Consider the following 22,689-nt stretch of genomic DNA (forward strand, 5'->3'; position numbering starts at 1 on the left):
GGGTGATGGTCTGCCCTCACCCGGCCCACAAAGCTATGACTGTCCAACCCTGCAGGCAGGTGGGGATCCTGCACAAGAGAAAAAAGTTACCCAAGCTGGTGGGCACCGCTGGTGATAGTCTGGGCCCCACCCAAACCTAGGGCTGTCCAATCCTGGACTCCAAATCACTGACAGCCCCTTACATGAGTGGTTTCATTCATGCATTCATATCAGCAGCCCAAAGACTTATTTTTATCCCCTTCCTCGTGATTTGTCCTTTGGTCACCACGAACTAAACTTCTCTGCACCCTGCCTGGGCTACAGGCTTCAGATTAACGTCGGATTTAATTCTCCTAAGCTTTCGGGAGAAGGCATGGCCTTTCCCCCATTTTACAGATGAGGTCACTGACGTCAAGAGAGGTTAACTAACCCACCCATGGCAGTCAGAAGTAGAGCCTCTCAAGAAGCCAGGTGTACTGACTCTACCAAGCTCCAGATAGTTCCACAGTAAGCCATGGCTAGCACACCATCTTCTTACCATCCTGCGAAAGGCTTTCCCACTACAGACTAGGCGAGTGGGCTGCAGGGAGATCCGAATTTGGGAACCGAGACAGAACAACATCCATAAGCGCCCTAAGGCTCCATGAGGACGTTCTTCCTCCGCGACCAGAGCGGCTCCTTCTGGGATGCACTAAGTGGCGCACAGTCAGCGCGCCGGTGCCAGGCCTGTGGCGGGGGCACAGGCACAGGCACAGCCGGAAAGGGCCTGGAAGAGCGGCTGATCCTGCTGGGGTCGCCTAGAAGACTAAGCCTGTACTTAGCTCTCCGTGGTAAATAACAGCTCTGGTTTCTGCTAAAAGGATTCATTCCCAGAACACAATAATTTTCATCTCCTCCTCACTACAACCCATATTTTATGGCTAAATATACGCCATAATGAGCCACTGGCCTGATAGCGTCGTTAAGGAGATATTTGACCTCGGGTTTAATTGCAGGATGGAATAAATGGCTGGGACGCGCAGAAGGGGCCCTACCAGCTCGCAGGCGAGTTCAGGGCTCAGCATCTGGCATCTACCAGCCCCAGAGAAAGTGGTGCGGGTGGAGTAAGCGGCTCCCACAGCGCCCGGGGCGCTGAGACAGGGGAGAGCGCAGGCGCCCTAGAGCAGCCAGGTGCAGTCTTTGGCCAGGGCTGCCCCTGGAACACCCCGGTGTGGCCGGAATAGGGAGCCCCCTACCCCTGGGGAGCGACCCTTTCGATCTCGCTCCTTCTTTAGCTTGCCGCCCTTCCTTTCAAAGCACCGGGAGAAAAAATCAACCCCACCCCCGTGAGTGAGCGCAACGCTGGCTACCTGGGCGCATGCCTCGCCACCCATCACGACAGATTAAACACCAGTGTGAAGCGTTCCTGTGTCTATCCCTCTGGCGAGGGCGCGGAGGGAGCTAGGATGAGGACCAGTTCCGGCACCTGCTGAAGGTTATTCAGAGAATGGAACCCGCGCTGTCGGACAAATTGCGGTGCACGGCTGAGCAGGGCGGCTGACCCAGCAGGAAGGGCTCCGCGGAGCAATTGCACCCGGCCTCCCACCCCTGGAACTGCAACTCCAGCGCTTCTGTACGGAAAACACGGGCCAGTCGGAGCCTGTGACCTCCGCTGCCCGAAGGAGAGGGGAGGATTCAGGCCTGTGGCAGCGCGGGCGTTTGGCGCACCCGCCCCTGATTCTTCTCAGATTTTTCCCGCGGCTGCTCAACGTCAAGGCTACACAAGCCGTCAAGGGAGTGTCAGCGGTGCGCATGGGTTTGACAAATCATAGTTCGCTGAAAGAACGAGGTGCCCGATAACTGTGACTTAGGCGCACTTTATTCTGTCTTGGCCGTTTTTATTTGGGAGGGAGATGTGTTAGGGACTTGCTGTATCCGGTGGAAACTATGATGCTGCTATTCTCAAAAATGCACCTACACACCTAGTTTGCACCTTCCACTTCAATATCCTTTGATCTGGAGTTAAAAACACAGTCTTTCGCCCTCCCCCTGCTTGACCCACTCTGTTACCCAAGGCCCTGGAAGCAGCCACCAGGCTGACCCTCGACTGGGGGCAGCAACCTCCCAGACCCCAATCAAGGGGTCTGCTGGTCTCCTTTGAGGTGGCAGAGGAGAGAAAGTGGGACAAAGTCCTCAAAGAAATGCCTCATCCCCATGTAACTCACTCCCTATGCTGTGAGCATGGTGCCTACGTCAACCTTGGAGGAGTTGGAAGGAACCACCCTCAGAAAAACTCTCCTTCCAGGGAGGAGAAAGTTTAAATGCAAAACTTTAATTTGGTTCAGTAATTATCTCTCGATGTCTCCTCTTCCTTGTGAAAGTGTTGTTTCCTGGGATCTACTGACTTCTTTACCGCTGGGGTGCTAATCTGATTACCAGGCTGGTGAGCACGGCCTTCAAAGCGTGTTTGAAGCAGTGTCGTCTCCTTTGTAGTAACCGGGAAAGCAGAGATTCGCAACAGGGCGTGGGGGATGGCGCCCCAACAGTGCCAGGAGGTCCATTTCTCCAGGTGGAAAACCCAGGTCGGGTGTTCTCTGGGCCCTGCCTTCCATCCGCATGCGGGCGGGGGTCCAGTGAACCCACACCAGGGCTGAACTAGCCAGAAAGGGAGGGAACAGTATCTGCACAAGCAGACTATGGCGACCACCAGGGAAAATAGGGCGGGTAACCCAAATCTCCCCAGTCAAAGGTCCTCTAGGAAAAGATTAGACACGGCTCTGAAAGTTCCACTGGGCTACACACCCGCCGAGGCTCCGTTTCACCATGGAGACGCAGCTATGCGGTGTCTAGTAAGTGGACCGGACCTGGAAGCGCCGGGCTGTGGTCGCCCAAAGGCGTGGTGCCCGTATCATCCTGGCTGCCCTGACCCAGGCAACACCGACCCTGTTCCAGGGCCACAGCCACGGCCCAGGTCACCCAGCCGCGTGGGTCAGTCTCTCTCCCGCTGCTGCAAGTCGGGTTGTCTCTCCTGCTGGCGGTTTTTCTCTAACCAAAGCAAAGGAGGGCAGCACAGCCAGGGTCCTTGCCTATCGGAGGAAAAGACGGCAGTGGGTTCCAGAAAAGGGGGCGAGGAAAAAAAGTTCTCTCGGGATGGAAGGACTGAATGGGGCCTTTAGGAAATCTAATTGCTTTCCCCCAGAAAAAAAAAAAAAAAAAAAGGCAGCTGGCCAGGAAATAATGTCAAAATCCGGGCTAATTATATTATTGAAAAGAAAGAAAAAAAATGAAAATGAAAAAGAGCAGGGCGGTGAAGGGGAGAAGGGAGACTGAGTTCTAGCCGCATCCGAGTGTCCCGGAAGCGTTAGCTGAGTGCTGCTTAAAAAATGAGTTGCGGGGGTTAAATTAGGGTTTTTCTTATCCACAAACCTGATTGCGCTACCGAGGGTTGGTGGGGGGAGCGAGGTGAGGGGGCTGATTGCAAACAGAGGGTTCTCGACTTGGAAAAAGAGAGGCGGGCAGGACAAATTCACCCAGTTAGAGGAGGGGGGGAGAAGGTTTCTGCTGGAGGTCCCAGAGCGGCCAAGAGCGCGCTCGCTTTGATTGGGCCTGGGACGAGAGCGCTGCGAGTCTCCGGCGGCCGCGGCGCGATCGGCTGGCTGTTTGTAATTCCATCCTTTTTTCATTAACATAAACACCACTTGAACAAAAATATACACGGCCACCTACTTCGTCGGGTAAGACAGTCCAGCGCCCACCGGCCCGTGATCGCCCGCCTGCCGAGCCCCGAGTTCCGGCAATGCGCCCCGGGTGCTCCGATCCACTCGGCACACGCCGCGCGCGGGGCTCGGCCGAGGTGGTTTCGGATGGCTTTGAAGTCTGGGTCTTCCCGGCTCCCAGGACGCCCCCCCCGCCCCCTCCCCCCCATTTGGCCTGTCATCTCGGCCCTCCGCCACCGGAGCCCCGACAGAGGTGCTGAGTTGTCAACGCAAATTCCTAGTTAAGCCACTTGTTGATAAATCCTTTAGGCAAATTGGTTCCGTCTTTACCTGCCCGCCCCGCCCCCGTCCCCGGCCCCAGCCGGCGCGGCCCTAATTGCTGGAGGAGCTCAACGCCGGCGGCGGCCTCTGCAGCGAGCTAATTGAGTTGGAACCGGAGCGGTCTTCGTTAAGCCGGACGCAAGGCGGAGACGGGGGAAGGGGGCGGGAGGTGAGACGCAGCCTGGGACCTCCGGCCTGGGGTTGGAGGCCCACGCTTGCTGGGGTGGGCTTTTGGTGGAGGAAGAGCAATCATGGGGAGGGGTCTCTGCCGCTGGGTTAAGTGGACGCAGCCACTATCTGGCGGTTCTCGCGGGTCTGCGTTCCCGAGTTCACAACCACCCCACCCCCACGCGTCTGTACACGTGTCCCTCCAGCCGCGCAGGGTCTCCGCGGGCGCGCCCCGCCCCAAATAGAGCTTACTACAGTAACCCGGGTGTCGCACATCTGTGCGTCCCCCCCCGCCCCCCCCCCGCACCGTCTGTACCCCAATTTCGGCCCGCACCGTCCAAATTTTAAAAATTGGGAGGCTTTCGGGGACTGCAATGGGACTGCACTGGAAAATCAGCCGGCCCCGGCCCCAGACTCCGTCTACACTGGCACAGTCAGGCGCAGTACAAAGCCGGTTTCCTGGATGATTCAGGCCCCAAATCGTCGTAGAAATGTGCAAGTAATGGACCTTCGATCTGCTTCCCCTCCCTTAGCACATAATCCGTAGTACTCGCTATTTCCCGTTGCCCCTATAGACACGTCCCAACCAATCTCGCACTGTAAGTGCATTTCTTGGGTTTTCCGGGGGAAAGCACGGTTCCAGGCACCCCAGATTCATGAACCTCGGATTCCCACCCAGGCGTCACGGTCTAGCGGCAATCTCAGTCCCATCCAGAGAACAGCGCCGAGGCCTCCCACTCTCAATCCTCTCCCCCACTGGCTGGGGCGGGCAGGGGCTGGGGTTTGAATATGATCACGATACTCGGGACCTGGGCAGTTTCACCACCGTCCTAGGGGCAGTACCGGCGGGAGACGCGCGGGGCCTTGGTTTCCAGAAGGTGCCTCCCCAAGGGGGCGGGTCCCAGGTACGCCCCCGTGCCCCGAGGCCCTGAGGCCTGAAAGCAGGCTGAATCCGCCCTTGACCAAGTCAAGGCCAAGCGAGTGCGAAAAAGGCGTGGTGGGAGGGGGCCCCTAACTCCCTTTCCCAGCCTGAAAAGTTTTCGGCTTTGCAGCTCCGGCGTTCCTGGACCCCAGGCGCTCAGGCGCGCACCCCTCCCCTGAGCTGGTGAAGGTATAATAAACACGGAGTTCACGCCGGCAGGACCCATCATTAGCCCAAACCGCGGTGGAGAGGAGCGCTTGGGTGCAGAGCTAGAACAGCAGTCACCAGCCGAGTCTGCCCGGCACCCTTCCGCCGCCGCCGGCGCCGTGATGGCCGCGGAGCCGCCTCGCAGCCAGGTCCCAACGCCGACCCCAAGGGGTGGCGCCCCCGGAACCCGCGGGGGTCCCAGGTCCTCGCCGAAAGAAACGCGCTCTGCTTCTCCCGGGCGTCAGATGCACCGCCTCGGCCGAACGCCAGCCCTGGACAAATTTTTCCGGGAAGGCGACGTAAAGAATGTCAGACTTGCAAAACCAGAGTGCGCCTCGGCTGCTTAAAAAGGAGAGAGAGAGGCAGAGAGAAGTCAGGGGCAGGTGGGCAGCGGCAAAGGGGCGGCTGCCCTGGAGCCACGTACTTCAGCAGAGGCGGCTACGCAAAAAACGCAGAGAAATGTGGGGGCGGCAGCGGAGGGAGAATTGGACGCTTACCGCTGGTCTCACAACACAGTGAATTTGATTCCTAATTAAGTTAGTTTTCATGGTGCATTAAATGGATCTCAGCTCAATTTTTGGGGAAAAACAGTGACCCCGCGGAGAGAAAGTTTTGCCTGCAGCTGACAGTGGGAACGAAGTGCTTTTCAGACCCTAAGGGAGGTGGGAGGAGAGGCCAGATAAAAGGATCAATGCCGACCTTGGGCATATAACAAAATATTTAAAATTTTTTGAGGTTTATGCTTTTTAAAATAGCGGGTCTTATACATCTACTTATGTCAGGGATAGAATTTTTGCAGGTAATTAATTGCTAACTGTTAAGAAAAAAATCCCGGGATGAGAGTTAATTGGCACTGGGGTGGAGAAATGCAGTGCCCATATGAAAACCAAGTGAACCACGGAAATCACTTTTAAAAACGAATAGGCGCTAGGATCTCTGTGTGGTCAAATTGTTTAAAGATTTGGTGTATTTCAAACATCGAGAAAATACGTTTCAAAATAAAAGGACTAGAAAGTTTGAGTGGTTACTTCATGTTTCGCCTCCATTTGATTTTTAAATCTAGAGGTCAGAAAGCTGCCGGCTGGTAACAAGGTGAGCACGGAGAGGAAAAACTAATGATCCTGAAGACGCGGGCATAGGGCGCGTTACTTACATCGCTAGGAGCGCTCCAACCCCTAGGTTGAGGCGCACAGGAGCAGTCTCTATGACACCCCAGGTAGAGACAGTGCCTGGGCCAGTCAGGGGCCCCTACTCCCAGGAATTCCCCTGGGAGGTCTGCTTTGCAGAGTGAGGGACAGGGGCCCCTCTGACCTCCCAGGAGCTAAGTCCGAGCTGCTCCAAGGGCCCCGCTTTGCTCAAAGTTCTCCTGCTCCAATTCTTTGACTTGCAAAAGCCTTCAAGAAAGATTCGCCCTGAACACCCAGGGAGGGGCAAAGGGCGAATGAACGCCTCCCCCAACCCCGCAGCAAAACAGCAACAGAGTGCTGACGTTGAGAGGATGTTCAGGACAAAACCCCCACCCTTCACCCACCCTGTCATTTCTCAGAAACTGGACTGTAGGGGAGTGAAGGCCGGGAAGTGGGGGTGGGTGTTGGTGGGGCCTCCCCAGGAGGCCTCAGATTTCCCCTGCTTTCCCCGGGGAAGTGGTCCCAGGCAGGACCCCAGGCTAGAAGCTGTTATTTTGTTCTTAGGTGTTGTGGGAAGTTGGGGAAGGGGGACGTGAGGGCTTTCAAACCTGCCTTAACTTTGCCAGAGCCTCCGAGTAGATGAGGACATTTCCCCTCCCCCTCTTCTAGCCTCCCCCCAACCCCCAGCTTTTCCTGGGCTTGCCAAAGGCAACCTAGAGTCCAGATGCCACAGGGGTCTGCACTTTCGACTTTAAGAGAAGGGAGGAAAGTGCCTTAAAATAGGTCCAGCATTTATTGGGCCCTTACTGTTTGCCTCTGTGCTGCACCTTGCTTTCCCGTCTGTGAAATGGGCTTCAGAACAGTAACTGCCCAAATAACGGCAATGCCTCAGCACAGTGCTTGCACACTGCGGGCGCTCAGTGGTTCTCGAAGGATAGCGGTTCTCTAATTATAACAGCATTATCCTTCCATTTAGTCTTCATGGCTGCCCTAGGGCACAGGGACTGTTATTCTTGCTAGCCTGCAAAAGAGAAAGGGGGCTCAGAGAGGTGGAGAAGCTTCTCAGGGACCACACAGCAGATGGGGCAGTGAGGTGGGATTCTGACCCAGTTCTCGGGCAGCCACTGCAATGCGGTGGGGGCCCCTTAATGAGGGGCTCTGTTGACTGCAGAGGGTGACTGGGGACCAAGCCCAGCCATGACAGGATGGGGGCTACATCTGAGACTGTGCACCTTCTTGGTGTTGAGAGGTCATTCTGAGTTCTCCAAGGGCTCAAGGAGGCCACCGGCTGACCCCCAGGCTCCTGCCAGAGCCCAGAGTGGAAGGCGCTCATCCACTGGCACATGAGAGCTTAGACTCCCATTTATGCTTATGCCAGGCCCTGACCCTAAACTGCCAGGCTTGAAGGTGCTCTGCACCGCCACCAATAACAACCACAGCTAACAATTGCTAATGAACGTAATCAGCTCAACCAGCCAGAAAGGAGGTGCTGGCATTGTCCTTGTTTTGCAGATGAGGAAAACCAAGCACAGAGAGAGAAAGCCACAGGCCATTGTCACACAACCGTGGAGCAGAGTCTTAACCAGGTGGGACCCACACTCCTTATCACTAATGCCTATATTTGTTTGTTTAACAATGCAGCCATGGTTTGAGTTTACGGTGCCCATCTCCCCACCCCCACCCCTGCCGGACCCTGCAGGACGCACTTCAGGTGTTCCTTCCCTGGTCCTCATGTCAGCTCTGTGGATAGGGACTGACGTTATCCCCACCGTAAGATAAGGAAACTGAGGCACCGAGAGATTAAATCATTTGCTCAAGGCCAGAGCTAGTACCAGAGGTAGGACTGAACCCTTCTCCACCTCTGCGGACCCCTCTTGCATAAGCAGGGTTTTAAACTCAGAGCCAGGAGTGGGGGCCTCTGGAGTGGGGCTCTGGCCACCCCAAACCCCCTTCTTTCTCAGGATACTTCCCTACAGCCAACCAAGGAAATCCATCCATGTGAATGTGTTCTGTGTATGCGTGTGCTTGTATGTGTGTGTTCTCTGTGTGTGCATTTGTGTGTTCTGTGTGTGTGCCTGTGTGTGCATTTGTGTGTTCTGTGTGTGCCTGTATATTTGTGTGTTTTCTGTATTTGTGTGCTCTCTCTGTGTGAGGTGTGTGCATGTGTTGTGTGCATGTGTGCGTATGTGCCTGTGTGTGTTGCTGTTTCTCTGCACGTCTTTGCCTTCCATCCACGCCTCCCTCACTGTGCTGAGTCCCTGATTGTCCCACAATCTCTGTATATGTCTCTTGGGGCCTTGCCCCTGTCCCTGAGCCTCTAGATGTCTCTGAATTCTGATGAGGGAATATCCTCGGTCTCTTTCTGGGGTGGGCAGGGGTCCCTCTGCCTCACTGTGCCTCTGTTCTGTATGCAACCCACCTGGCTCCCACCCTGAACTTTTCTTCTTTACTGACTTCCCAGGGGCTGTGTTACCTTTGCCTGTGCCAGGCACACAGGATCTGGCTCTCCAATCGATTTTGCAAAACAAACAAACAAAACAGGCCGGTGGGTCTGTACATGTCTGCACACATCCAAGTGTAAATCCTTCAAGGGGTTCCTGGAGTGGCTCAACTACAACCCGGCTGGGACAAAAAGGACCCAAACTAGCCTTGGAGGAGGGTGTGAGAAGAGGGAGGTGCCTCCATTTTCTCAGGGACTGTGGGCAGCATCTTTGAGCCGGTAAAGCCCCTTCCTCCCTTCCCAAGCCTGCCATCACTTGGCTGAGTGGATTTTCTTTTCTCCATTAAAACAAAATAAAACAAAACAAAAACTTGTTTGCATCATTTTCAACAACTTCTAAACGGGAATAGACAGGGCATTACAAGCCGTAAATGGAGACCAACGGGCACAGGTTGAGTGTCCACATTAGCAGATTTCTGGGAGCAAATTGCTACCTTTGATTAAGAAATAAACCTGAGCGCGTTCCCCTTTCACCTCTATTTCCATGGTCCCCATTTCCAGGGGTCTCCCTGGTTTCTGATTTCCTCTTCCCTGTGGAGTGAGCATGCACGTCTATTGCACCTCTCTCTTTCAAATCGGAAACTACACGACACCTGCGCACTGAAATTTAATTTATGTTTTCCTTTTGGTTTTGTTTGTCTTTTAGAAACCCATTCACGTTCCAATCTATTTTCTCTTTGTTGCCTTGCTCTCTCCCTGTCTCAGGAGGACTTATAATTCCACAGAGAGCCACTGAGTCACAGCCCGCTCCCTTTCTTTCTCTGCTGCCCCTTTTGGTCATCAATCTCCTTCAATGTGGACCCTTTGCTCAGGAACAAATTCTGGTGCCTCTTCAACACCCCCCAACTTACACGCCCCATACACACACATTCATGCTGTAAGGAAAATATTACTGCCATCTTTCCAAGCACAACTGTCTAGGAAGCAGAGATTAAAAATCCATCGGGATGCTTCAGGCACTGCCTCTGTGGGAAGACAGAGCTGCAGATGGGCCGGGCGTCCAGCAAGGGAACACCGGGAAGCTCACTGTCTGAGGCGCTTTCTGCTTCTGAGAGCCACATGTACTGCAGATGCAAGAAATCTGAAAATCTCGCCGGGAAGAGGGCTGGAGATTCCTGGGCTGCAATGTTGTCAAATATTTCCTTGAGGAACATCATGGTAAATGCGTGCGTTTGGGTAAAAGGGCCGGTGGAAGGGGCGAGCTCAGGCCACAGCAGCACAAGCACCAGACTTTTTTTCTTTTCTTTTTTTCCTTTTATTTTCTTTTTTTCCTTTCATTTTTTCCCTTTTTTCTTTTTGTTTTTTCCTTTTTTTTTTTTTTTTTCATGACCAAACTATGAACCTCTCTATGTTGTTCAGCTGAGAGGAGATTCACTGCCAGGGCCTGGGGCCAGGGATCACCCTCATCACAGCTGCTCCCCAAACTTGACCTTGATGGTCCCCACAGGTGGGTTCCCAGCCCCCTCTGTGCTAAGTGGATGTGGCAGGGCTGGGTAGACCAGGGGGTGCTGCCTTTCTCTCCTGCTCACCTTGGGGTACCCCCATGAAGAGTCTGGGGAGGAACCCAGAGCCTGGCTCGCTACCTGACACTGACTGACTGCCTTGGTTTGAGATTGATCAGGCAGCAGCAGGCACAAGTGAAGACAGCCCCCCTAATACGTGTGGCTCAGGCCAGGAGCTCTCCTGATAGTGCCATCACCCCCAGACACTGGGGGATCCCAGGATTTGGGGCCTTTTCTGCTGCAGGTTCCGTACATCTCACCTGCCCCTGCGTCTTCCCTCTGCCCACTGCAGATAGGTGGCTCTGTGCCTGAGCACATGGCCTCTCACAGGCCCACTGGGAACCCACCACACCTGTCCGTCCATCTCCACACCAAGAGCTGCCACCACTCCCCTCCCAGAGCCATAAAGCCGGTAAATGTCACTTGATGTCTACAAAGATAAAGTCGGAGTGTCTCAGGGGACCTGAGATCAAAAGAGAATCTTCCTGACAGCATTACGGTGGGATTTTGTGAGCTGATGATGACCTTGAGGTGCCTAGCCAGGGCACAGCCAGGGCTCGGAAACCGTTCGCTGTGTGGTCACTGCATTATTGCCTTCTTACTACGACTGCGTGTCAGGTGGTGTGGAAACCTTGGGACAGTCTTCCCTTCACATAGCCATGCGCTACTGTGCACCCATGCCCTGACGCTTGGGTGGCGAGAGTACTGGTCACCACGTGGACCCTGTCCCTGCAACGTGCTGTAGCCAGAATTCGTTTTGCATCCACGGGTCTCCCATGGAGTTCTGTTCCCTCAGGCACTGCACTGTATACAATTTTAAGTGCACCCTGCATGGAACCCATTGCAGGGCACACACAGTGTACGTGTACCCTAGGTATTATGCTCACAGAGCCTGCAGGACTCTGTGTCTGGAATACGTTATTTGGTGCACACCTCCCAGAGCAACATGTAACGTGTGTGTAACATGCTATCCTGCACACATCTGAAAGATTCTGTGTACATAACACTATTATGCTGTGCACACATTTGCTCATATTCTGTGTAGAAAGCACCTCATTTTGTGACTCAAATATTCGGTTTCCATAACAAGTTGCATTGCTCACATCTTAAAATATTCATTAGGCGTGAAACCGCCGCATGGTACCGACATCCTTCTGGATTGTCCCGCACAGAGGCTGATATATTTGCACAGTTCTCGCTGTTCTGTGCGCCCAGCCACTCACACTGGACGCCCACCTCACACTCTTCTGCCAAGGGAGACCTAGGTTCTTCCCTTCCCTGTGCTGGCTGTGCGGGCCACAGTCCTCTGCACGCCAGCAGCATGACGCATGCACATCTAGAGTGTGCGAGGAGTATCTCAGGTATCTGTACACAGATCATCTTATAATCCACCCGCTGGACCTGATATTTCCCCACAGTCCCCTAGTCCCCAGGGCTGCACTCTCACCCACAAATATACCTCCCGCTCCCCTCCGCCGGCCGTGGAGTTTCGTTTCCCCCTGCCGGGTCCTCCTTCCCTCCCTTCCGAAGCCCCCAGGAGAGGCCGCTTCCCTCCCGCCTAGCTCCCGCGTCGGGTCCTGGCTGGCCGCCCTACCTTGAGGCGTCGTTTGAACCTCGCCTCGCAGGGGGTTGGAGGGAGCGGGGGCGAGGAGGGCGCGGGCTCTGCGTTAATGCCGAGCAGGGGCTGCGGCGGCCGGCGGGGCGGCTGCCCTCGCGGTGGGTGGTCGGCGGCCCCCTGCCCCGCCCGCGCGGCCGGCCCGGGCTCCCTCGGAGCGGGATCTGGTTCCCCGCTCGGGTTACGGCGCGCTCTCGGCCCGGGCGGCTTCACTTAAGCAATTAGCTAGTAAAAATACCTTGGGCCTGGGGAGTGGGAGACGTCGCAGGCGTGTCTGTTTTTACACACCCCCGCCAACCCCTCTCCGCCAATTTCAGGATTCCTGGGGCCGGAGCTGGGGGGCAGATTTGTTTTGGGGTGGGAGGGGGCCGGCCTTCATGGATTTTAATCCAAGAGCAAAAGGCTGCCGGCGATCTCTGTCCCTGTCTGCATTTTCTCCTCCGTCCCTGGAACTGAGCCCCTGGGGTTTTTGTTTCTGTTTGCACAACCTAAGCCTTCCGTGCATGGTCTTGTCCAGCCCTCCGTATGACCCTAAGAAATAGGAACCATGATGAGTTCCATTTTTCAGATAAAGAAACTAAGGCACAAAGAGCGTGTGCATCATCCCTACGTGGTGGGGCGAGTTCAAATTCCCCTGCCTTTGGGGTTCACGGCAGTGGGACCCCTCTGCCCTGGGCACCGCCGGACCTCACCCCGTGGTCAGGACACTTAATGCCCTGGTTCTGCAATCAGGCCAGGTTTGGATACTGGCTCTGCAAGGTGACCTAAGATCTGGAGTGACCTCGCCGAGCTCCATCTGTGAGGGAAGAGGGAGATTATACTGACTTGGTAGGGGCATCAGGGAATATTAAGCAAGTTTCTTAGGGACATTTAACCGGGGTCCTGTGTTCATGGTTGGTGCCTCACAGGTTCCCAGATGGGCTCCAGGCATTTGGTGAAACCTTCAAAATCATTCTATGAATGTCACAAATATGCACCTTCTGGGGGTGGGGGCAGGTCTGACTAGTTTTCAAAGAATTGACAGCCAAGAGGAAGGTTAGGAGCAGACAAGGGCAGTTTGTGGAGTGAGGAGCAGCGCCTGGTGCCTGGGCAGCAGTGGATGAGCCTACTATTATCACAGTATTTGTAGTTGTCATTGCTATTTTATCACCATCAGTTCTCCAATGGGGCTCTCTGTCCCCTTGGGCCTGGGAAGCCAGGGCTGTGTGGTGACAGCATTTGTTTTCTAAGCCCCACTCTCTCCACTCCCAGCCTACACAGAGGCACCCGGAAGGGTGAAAAGCCAGGATGTTTTGTCCTTGGGCGTACAGAGGGCAGACAGAGAGATGTTCACCTCTCAGCGCTGGCTGATGAGTGCCAAGTCCATGCTGGGCCTCAGTTTCTCCATCCTAAAAATGCAGGATTAAGGGAGACCTCTCAGGGACATTTTAAGAGCCGAGAATGCAGTCTCTGGGCATGAAGGAAAGCCCTTCTTGCTACGACTGTGGTTTTCCCCAGAATTCAGGGGGTCCCCTCCAAATTACAGAGTTGGGAGCTAATTACCCTCCTCTCTCACGCCCCCACTTCTACACACACCCAGCAGTAGAGATTAGCAGTTGAGGAGAGCTTCCATCTTTGGCTTTCCTGAGACTCCCAGGCCTACTGGGCCGGCTCTTACCCTGGACTCCATGGCTGGCTGGCCTGTAAGATCTGGCTTACTGTCAGAGCGGGTGAAAGGGTAGAAAGAAGGGTGGAAAGGGAGAAAAAAAGGATCTCCGGGTTAGCCAAAGATGGGACCTGCTGCTTCCCTTCCCCAAATGAAGAAGGCCCAAGAGTGAAGGAGGCTGCTGGAAAAGGGCTCCCCAAGTTCATGCTTTAGAGACCCCCTCACTTTGAAGGTGCCCCATGAGTGGGGGAGGGGCGAGGGGAAGGAAGAATGTTATTTCCACTTGCAGAGAGCCCCAGGGTGCGTCCTGCACCCCTAGCTGGCTTAACAGCTGTGCAGCTTCCCTGCTCCCCTCTGCTAAAGGCCAGATGTGCTTTGGCAGTCGGCAGTAGCGACCCCTTCCTGGGAACAGAACTTTCCTCCGGAGGCCAGGGTCTCCTCATCTGCAACTGCCATTTGCCAACCAAAAAAAAAAAAGAAAAGAAAGAATAGAGAATGTGAGAATGCATGTGTGCGTGGGCGCGTGTGCACGTGTGGAGTGGCGGTACTTATTATTTGAGCGCGGCGTCTGGGTATGCGTGGGCGAATGCGCAGTGCAGAACACGTGGGCGTGCATGAGGTGTGCACTTAAACCAAAGTGTGCCCTCCCCGTTGGGCAGGCCTGTGTGTTGGTCCAAGGGTTGGGGGGCGCCTGAGCTGTGAGGGTCGCTGGGAAGGGTGTTCGAGGCCGTGGGCGGTGTGGAGCGTATCTGTGTCCGCGGAGGCTGAGCTGATTGTGTGAAGTGGAAGCGGGTCTGCCAGAAAGCGTTTACCTGCGTAAATGCACAACCACACACTACGGGTCACGTCCCACACTCATTCTTTCCCTAGGCGGGCCAGGCTCTCTGAGCGCGGAGACCCAGAGAGGCCAGCGGAAGGACTGCGCGAAGGCGGCTCTCTTCTCCCGCGAGCGCGGATCTGGGGGAGGAGGCGGCGACAGCCCGGCAGGCTGCTCCGGCGAGCCCCCCAGCTCCTCGCACCGACGTGCCAGGCGCCCCGAAGGCGACAAGGAGTCTCCCGCCGAAAATGAAGGCGTCCGAGCAAGGAAGGTGGGGGCGGGTAGTTAGCGAAAGACAAGGAATCCGGAGAAACCGAGAGGCGGGTGGGCTTTGAACGCGCCGCGCCGCGGGCAGTGCTGCGAGCCCGGCACACGCCTCTCGCCCCAGCTCGCGCCGGGGCTTGGCCTCTAGGCTCCTCGCGATGACCCGCGAGAACACCCCTCACCCCCCTCTTCCCAACCGGGAACCCTGGAGGGAGAGGCCGGGCCCGGCACCCAGCAGTCGGTGCGAGAGAGCAGCACTCACCTGGGTCTGTGCGCACAGCGTTGCGCCGGGGCTCCTGCGCAGTCCTGCGCTCGGCTCTCCGCACCACCTTCCCTGGCTCCACCGCCCCAGCCCGCACCCTAGGGCTGAGGTGGCAAGGGCAGGTCTGCGTGCGAGCCCCCTGCGGGCTGGCAGCCAGGCGCGCGAGGGCCGCCCTGGCCCGCGCTCCCCGCCCGCGCTGTCTGCTCTCAGGAACCTGGCCTGGCGCGCAGTGTCAGAGGCCCCCGCGGCGGCGGCAGGCCGAGCCCACAGGGGCATTAGGCCAACTCCCCCCTCCCGCGCTGCGCACGCAGAATTCTCTATTATTATTATTAAAGAATCCCCCAGAACTTGTTTACTTTAAACCCTGTAAACTTCCTGCCAGGGCCTTTGCCATCTCTCGGGAAATCGGAACCTGTGCTTTGAAAATGGGGGCCGCGGGGCCAAATAGGCGGGTTTTCAGTGTGTGTTGGGAGTGGGGGAGGGCAACTGAACTACGTGTGAGTTCAGATTCGAGTGTGGCGTGTGTACGCGTGAGTGGGAGTGAGTGCGACCTTAAGCTCCTTTGGGCCTTAAGCTTCTGTGTCAGCGAGCGCATTAGTGGGTGCGCACATGCCTGAGCGCCCTCTGCACATGAGTGTGCACACACGCATGGGTGTGTTTACACGTCTGTTTGCGTAATTTACCGGGTTTGCATGTGCATCAAGACATGTATGTGTGTGCTAACGTGTGCACAAGAGCGCGAGGGTGTGCGGGCATGGGTGAGTGACTGAGCACGCAGCTTGTTCCGGGGCCTGTGCGGTTTGGGTCGCCGCTGGGCCAGCGGGTTCTCACTCACCCCCATCAGGCCCGCGGCACCCGAGACAAAGCGGCCGCGACTCGTGCTGCGCTTTCGTTTTCCTCCTGCGCTCTGCCCCGGCGGCTGCCCGCCCGCTCGCAAGCTGCTGGGCGAGTCCGAAAAATCCCGGGCGCTGCGCAGTCCTTCCCGGGGCGGGGAGAGTGGGTAGGCGGTCCCTCGCGGGAACTTACGCCGGCCGGCCGAGAGGACCGGAGTCGAGCCGGCTGTGCCCGCGATGGTCACGACCGGGAGGCCGCCGCACTTGCGATTTGCCACGGGGCTGTGCGCGTCGGGGAAGGCCCTGGCCCAGAGCGCGTTTCCCGCCGCGCCGCCCGGGCGGGGAAGGCGGGGTCCAGCGCGCATCGGGGCTGAACCGCGGGCGGAGGGCGCATTAACACTTGCTGGCCAGGTTGGTGGAGGCGGGGCGGATTTTGTTGGCGGCCGCGGGGCGGCGAGAGTGGGGGCTCTTTAAGCGCCCACCAACGCGGGGGCCCGAGGGGGGCAGGGACGGAGGGAGGGAACTCCGGGAGGGTCTTACGCCGACCTCGAGACGCCGCCGAGCGGAGATGAAGTGAAGGCTCTCTCGGCCGGAATCTCGCAGCCGAGCGCCGCGGGCGGCTGGGACCCAGGGCTGCTCCCGGCTGGGGCGCAGGGCCGTAAGCCCTGGAGGTGGTACCTCCCCCACAAAAATACCGGCGGGGGTAGCCTCCTCACGGCCTCCGCCTGGGCTGCCCTCTGCCTCAGCTCGGCTTCTTTCCTTGTGGGAGGGCGAGAGAGAAAGAGGGAGGAGAGAGGTGGGGGAGGCGGGAGTTGGAGAGAGAGGGGCTCTGAGCCAACCGCCGGCGGATCCAGCAGCTCCTTGGGGAGGGCGGGCGGGAGCGCGGGGGCGGGCGCGCAGCGGCTCGCTCGGGAGAAGTGGCCGCCGATGACGGCAGAGGTGCAGCCAGCCCCGCGCGCGCAGCCCCCTCCCCCTCGCCCTCTTCCCCCCCCTCGTCCTCTTCCTCCTCCTCCTCCTCCTCCTCCCGGCCCGTCCGCGGCGCAGAGCAGCGGCGGCAGCGGCGGCGGCGGCAGCAGCCACCCGATGTCTTCGGCGCCCGAGAAGCAGCAGCCACCGCACGGCGGCGGCGGCGGCGGCGGCGGCGGGGGAGGCGGCGCGGCCATGGACCCCGCGTCGTCCGGCCCGTCCAAGGCCAAGAAGACCAACGCCGGCATCCGGCGCCCTGAGAAGCCGCCCTACTCCTACATTGCGCTCATCGTCATGGCCATCCAGAGCTCGCCCACCAAGCGCCTGACGCTCAGCGAGATCTACCAGTTCCTGCAGAGCCGCTTTCCCTTCTTCCGCGGCTCCTACCAGGGCTGGAAGAACTCCGTGCGCCACAACCTCTCGCTCAACGAGTGCTTCATCAAGCTACCCAAGGGCCTCGGACGGCCCGGCAAGGGCCACTACTGGACCATCGACCCAGCCAGCGAGTTCATGTTCGAGGAGGGCTCCTTTCGGCGGCGGCCGCGCGGCTTCCGAAGGAAATGCCAGGCGCTCAAGCCTATGTACAGCATGATGAACGGGCTCGGCTTTAACCACCTCCCGGACACCTACGGCTTCCAGGGCTCGGCCGGCGGCCTCTCGTGCCCGCCCAACAGCCTGGCGCTGGAGGGCGGCCTTGGCATGATGAACGGCCACTTGCCGGGCAACGTGGACGGCATGGCCCTGCCCAGCCACTCGGTGCCCCACCTGCCCTCCAACGGCGGCCACTCGTACATGGGCAGCTGCGGCGGCGCGGCGGCCGGCGAGTACCCGCACCACGACAGCTCTGTGCCCGCCTCCCCGCTGCTGCCCACCGGCGCCGGCGGGGTCATGGAGCCGCACGCCGTCTATTCGGGCTCGGCGGCGGCTTGGCCGCCCTCGGCCTCCGCGGCACTCAACAGCGGCGCCTCTTACATCAAGCAGCAGCCCCTGTCCCCCTGTAACCCCGCGGCCAACCCCCTGTCCGGCAGCCTCTCCACGCATTCCCTGGAGCAGCCGTATCTGCACCAGAACAGCCACAACGCCCCAGCTGAGCTGCAAGGTGAGTGGGGAGGCCGAGGGCGTCCTGGTTCCCGGGAAGTCGAATCTGAGTGGCAGCGGGACCCAGCCAGGGGCGAGCCCCTCCACTTCTGTGGTCGGAACCCCAAGGCTGAGGGGAGGCACCAGCTCCCCAAGGTGCCTCTTTGCCCCACCTCTCCCCCTGTGAAGAGTGACTACCTTTCTTGAGCCTAGTTTGGGCCAATCTGTTTCTCTTTCTGTTCCAACTCCAGCTGCCGGCTGCTCCAGGCCTGACCAGGTAGGCCGGTCCTTAGCAAGATTTCCCAGACCCCAGTGCCCTAAGTCCTTTTGTGTCCCTTAAGTCCCTTTACACTTTGGAAAGGTCCTGGGATGGACCTAAGGCTCCCAGCCCTGGCCAGATGGCCCTCCCTTCCCGGGGGTGGCCCTCACATTGCCTGGAGAGCTGCCTCTGCTTGGGGCTGGGCAGAACGGAAGAGTTAGGCCCAAAGCCGCTGGGCCAGCGCTCAGAGGCTCAGCCCCGGCCTTCAGGGGACCGGGTTTGGCAGAGCCACAGCTGAGTCCAGGGGCATTTTGTGGTGAGGGAGGCAGGGCGGTGCGTGGCCAGGCCCCAGAGGGTCAGAGCTGCAGGCTGGGCCATGGGGGCTCCATTTTTTTTAGGATCCAAGTTTTCAGGCCTCCACACCCCCAACACCCCTGATACCCCAACACCCCAAACATACAGAAGCATCTGCCAAGGGAGATGCGGCAGCCTCGCCTCCTGATTCTGCCCCAGGCTCCCCGCAGCCTGCAGGCCCAGCTCTGGTAAAAGCTGGAGTGAGCTCGCCAGGGCCCATCCAGGGTCAGCTGTCAGCAACCCCAGGAGGCAGGAGGCAGGAGGCAGGAGGCAGGCCTGGAGGCCTTAGGCAGCCTATCTGCGGCGCACTTCTCCGCTCCGGGGCCTGTTCTCTGGAGAAGCTTCTTCTCACCCCTGCTGCTGGCCTGGGCTGGCCCCGCACTGGCCTCTCCTTCCACCCGGCCGGCAGTGGGAGCCTCTGAGGTCGGCGGGGGGCGGGGGGGGGGCTGCCCTGGCGGTGACGGCTGTGAGAGTTAGGGGCCCTCCACTTAGCCTCCCTCACCACTTCCCCCTGGGCCCCTGCACGGGGTCCGAGGCTGGACAGGCACGCAGCAGGCAGGCACTGCGGGGAGCGAGGCCGTGGCAAGTGTTCTGGAGTCTTTTCCTTGGGTGCGCAGCAGGAAGGCCGGGAGGAGGGCGGGTAGGCCGCCGTGCTCCGGAGCCAGGCTGGCAGGCCTTGTGCGCCCCAGGAGCGCTGCTCCTCCGCCTGAACTCTGAGCCACCGTGGCTAACTCTTCTGCTCCCCCAACCCCTCCTGTCGCCTCGCCTTGCAGGCATCCCGCGGTATCACTCGCAGTCGCCCAGCATGTGTGATCGAAAGGAGTTTGTCTTCTCTTTCAACGCCATGGCGTCCTCTTCCATGCACTCGGCCGGCGGGGGTTCCTACTATCACCAGCAGGTCACCTACCAAGACATCAAGCCTTGCGTGATGTGAGGCTGCCGCCGCCGGCCCTCCTGGTGCAGGCAGGCGGGTCACAGGGACCCTGGACCGGCACAAGAAACTGCTTTATTCTCGAGGTATAACCGTCGGCAGAAAAAAAGGGTTCCACCCCTCCGCAACAGGAGTATTTGGCAAGGAATCCCCAACGCAAAGACACAGCGCTGCGGTTGGCACCTCCTTCCTCACTCCCTCAAAATTGTTAAGAAATGGTAGTGGTGGGTCTGATCCGACTGCAGCCGTTGGTAAATAAAGGTTTTTGATCCTGTTGAACCCGGCTGAGACGGTGCTGTGCAGGGGAAGGCCTTCCGCAGCCACACAGGAATTCTGCTGCGGTCCCCCCTCCTTCCGGCCAATGGCAGAAGGGGAGGAAGATTTTTAGAAGAAAGGCAAACATGTGAGACCAATCATTATCAAATACTTTTATTTTTTGGTTGAGTATTTATCTTTTTATTTTTTATTTTTTTTGAAAGAATGTCTTGGAATACGCAAGTCTCCCTTTAGAGCTGTCTTTTCCGGGGAGCGGGAGGGGACGAGAGCTTGGATCTCCCTCCCGATCTCCCTCCCCACCTCGGAAGTCTCCTCCTTGGACCGCAGGTGGATCTTTGTGCGAACAACTTGCATTTCGGAAGCCACTGTCCGTCTTTAAACAGAAAATTGAAGGAGCCACGAAGCAAGCGGCCGTCTGGGCGTCTGCCTCCGTCCCCTTCCACGTTCCTCTTCTTCCTTCGCTTCAGCCTTTTCTGTTACGTTTTGTCTTGAATTTTATTTAGACTTTTTCAGTGAGTATTTTTCTCTCTCCCAACCTCTACTGTAAACTTTCTGGTCCGAGAACGAGCCGAACACAGCGCGACGCAGGGACTAGGACGGCCCGGTGACCGCGCGGATTCAGGATTGCGGGGACGCAGAAAGGTTAAGGCACTTTTAAAAACTATAGCAAGGCTCCTGTTTATTTATTCTACTTTCTTTCCCTAATAACCAAAACACCGCGTAGGCTCCTCCGTTTATCAGTATTAATGGTGTAACTTGTTGGCAATATTTGCCGTGTAGAATTTTTTTTAGATATCCATTGTAAATTTGAAACAAAGACCGATCTGTGTAAAAACAAATTTCCATATGTTTTATATAAATATATATATAATATGAAGGACTACCCTCCCTCCTTTTTTTTTTTTTTTTGTATTTTGGCTGCTAGAGTGCAGCATTTGTGACACGGATTTGAAATTTGAAATTTCCTTCTGCACTGTAGAAAAGGACCATTTGAGGATGTTTTGCCTTTTGTGTATTTTTTCCTAAAAAAAGAACAAAAATAAAAATGTATAACATTTGTACATGGCCTTTAAAATTGTATCAACTAGAAATAAAATTGCATGAGTATTTTATTGGGATTGAGATTGCAGAATACCTTACAGACTCCCAAAGATAGAGTGGGGGAAAAAAACAGGCTTTGGATCTCTAGACTTTTAAAAATTGTGGGTGATTCTGAATACTGTTTTCTTTTTTGGCAAATCCTCCTCTTTTCACTCTTCATTCCACTTTGAAGTAAATGTTGGACAAGAGGAACTATTTTTCTTGGCTTCTGTTTTTTAAGAAGAGCCCTTTGCCCCTCTAAATGTCATTGATCGTTTTAAAGAAATAATCAAACGTTTAAAGAACACTGTAGACCTCCTTCCCCTAGGGAACACCAATTAAACCATATTTGTGCACATATATATGTATACACATATATGTACATATATGTATATGTGTCCATGTACATAATATATATATTTTTTGCCACTACAAGACCAATGAGAGTTTTACTTTGGCTTTCAGACTTTCTTGTTCTTTTGCTGTAGCTGTTAAAAATCATGAATCAACTTTAAGGGTTTTTTGTAGTTGTTGGTTTTGTCTTGTTTTGTTTCGGCTATTTGGTGGCTTGTTCTTGGTTTTCCCCCATAGTAAATCAAGTAAAATCTAAATGAGGCAAAAGGGCCGTTGGTGGGCCGGGTGACAGGTACCTTTCCCATCCTGTAACGTTTATCTCCTAAGTCACCGTTCGTCGCCTCTGGGGAAAAAATATTTTTTGACGCTTGTATCTTCCACTGACCACTCTCTTCCTATTCCAATTCCCGGCTAGGGAGGAAAACAAACACAGTAAGTCACATTGTTGGTGCGGCCCTTCCAGACCCACCGCAGTGTCTTGCGTCGTGGGGTCGTGAGTCTCTGAACCTGGTTCTTCTCAGAGTTGACATTTTGGACGTGGGGGTAATTTCTCCGGTGCTCTGTTACATCAAAATTATCAATAAACTCGCCTGGGCAATTAATGTCCCGAACTAACAGCTGTCTATAAAATCGAGATAAAGGGGACAAGAAAAGGCCAGCGACTCCATCCTTGGGGTCTCCGGGCGGGCCGAAGCGTCAGGTCAGGCTCTGCCGGGCGCACGCGCCTGGCCCTGCGCTCCGAGAGCAGGTTCGCAGCAGGCGGAGAAGGCGGTCCTCCTGGGGCGGAGGTCTTCTCTGCACCCTCCGCCTCCCACCAGAGCCCGGAAAACCAGTACTGAGAAGAGTCCCCAGGCCTCCTAGCGCGGCAACGCTGCGCTCGCGTCCGGTCAGCCTCTGCAGGCTAGAGGAGCTGGGAGCCCCTCCTCTCTCCCGCAGAGGCTGCCGCCCAGTTAGGGCAGAGGCTCCGGGGAAGAGGGGCTGATTAGGAGAAACCCAACTGCGAGCTCCCAGGTTTTCTTCTGCGGAGTCTCCAGCCCCTGCACCCACTCACTTGGCGCCCTGGCGGGCCAGAGGCCCCTGTGCGCGGTGGTTTTGCGTGGCTTTGGCGCCGCTGGACGAGGGTCCAGGGCGGTAGCAAAGCCCGGTTGCCTGTTCATCTCCTTGCCTTCGCTTCCGCGGGATCTCCCAGCACACCCATGTCGAGGTCTAGCGGGGCGGGAGGCACCCAGAGGGGCTTGTGTAGGAAAACCGGTACGGATTGCCCGGGGACGGTGACCGGCCTTGGTCTTCCGGCCTGACTTGCGGCCTGGGAATGAGAGGGAAAGTCCAGCCTTCCCGCAAGGAGATCCTGGCTCCAGGCAAGCCCGGAAGGGCCAGATAACGCAGGCGAAACTGCCTCCACAGCCGCGTCCGAGATTTCGCGCCGCCGCTGCTGCAGCGCGGAGACTGCGCTCGGCTGGGCTGTGTCCTCCTCGGAGTCCATTGCGTCCTGGGCTGGCACAGGGGTCGCGGGTGAAGCTCCCACCGCTGCGCGA

The 22,689-nt window shown here is 56.9% G+C and overlaps 1 protein-coding gene across 2 annotated transcripts; it reads left to right on the forward strand.

Moving 5' to 3' along the window:
* Positions 1 to 16,897: 16,897 nt before the first annotated feature.
* FOXF1 (forkhead box F1) lies at positions 16,898 to 20,781 on the forward strand. Of its 2 annotated transcripts, XM_045383034.3 has the most exons (3): positions 16,898 to 17,922; positions 18,152 to 18,177; positions 19,287 to 20,781. In XM_045383034.3, exons 1-3 carry the CDS (start codon positions 16,941 to 16,943, stop codon positions 19,440 to 19,442), a joined length of 1,164 nt encoding a protein of 387 aa, XP_045238969.2. In that variant the 5' UTR covers positions 16,898 to 16,940; the 3' UTR covers positions 19,443 to 20,781. The 2 variants fall into 2 exon arrangements, with proteins under 2 accessions (XP_045238969.2, XP_005592770.3); XM_005592713.5 differs by lacking the exon at positions 18,152 to 18,177.
* The last annotated feature ends 1,908 nt before the right edge of the window (positions 20,782 to 22,689 follow it).

The sequence above is a fragment of the Macaca fascicularis genome, chromosome 20 (genome assembly GCF_037993035.2).
Source record: "Macaca fascicularis isolate 582-1 chromosome 20, T2T-MFA8v1.1".
NCBI classification, from domain to species: Eukaryota; Metazoa; Chordata; class Mammalia; order Primates; family Cercopithecidae; genus Macaca; species Macaca fascicularis.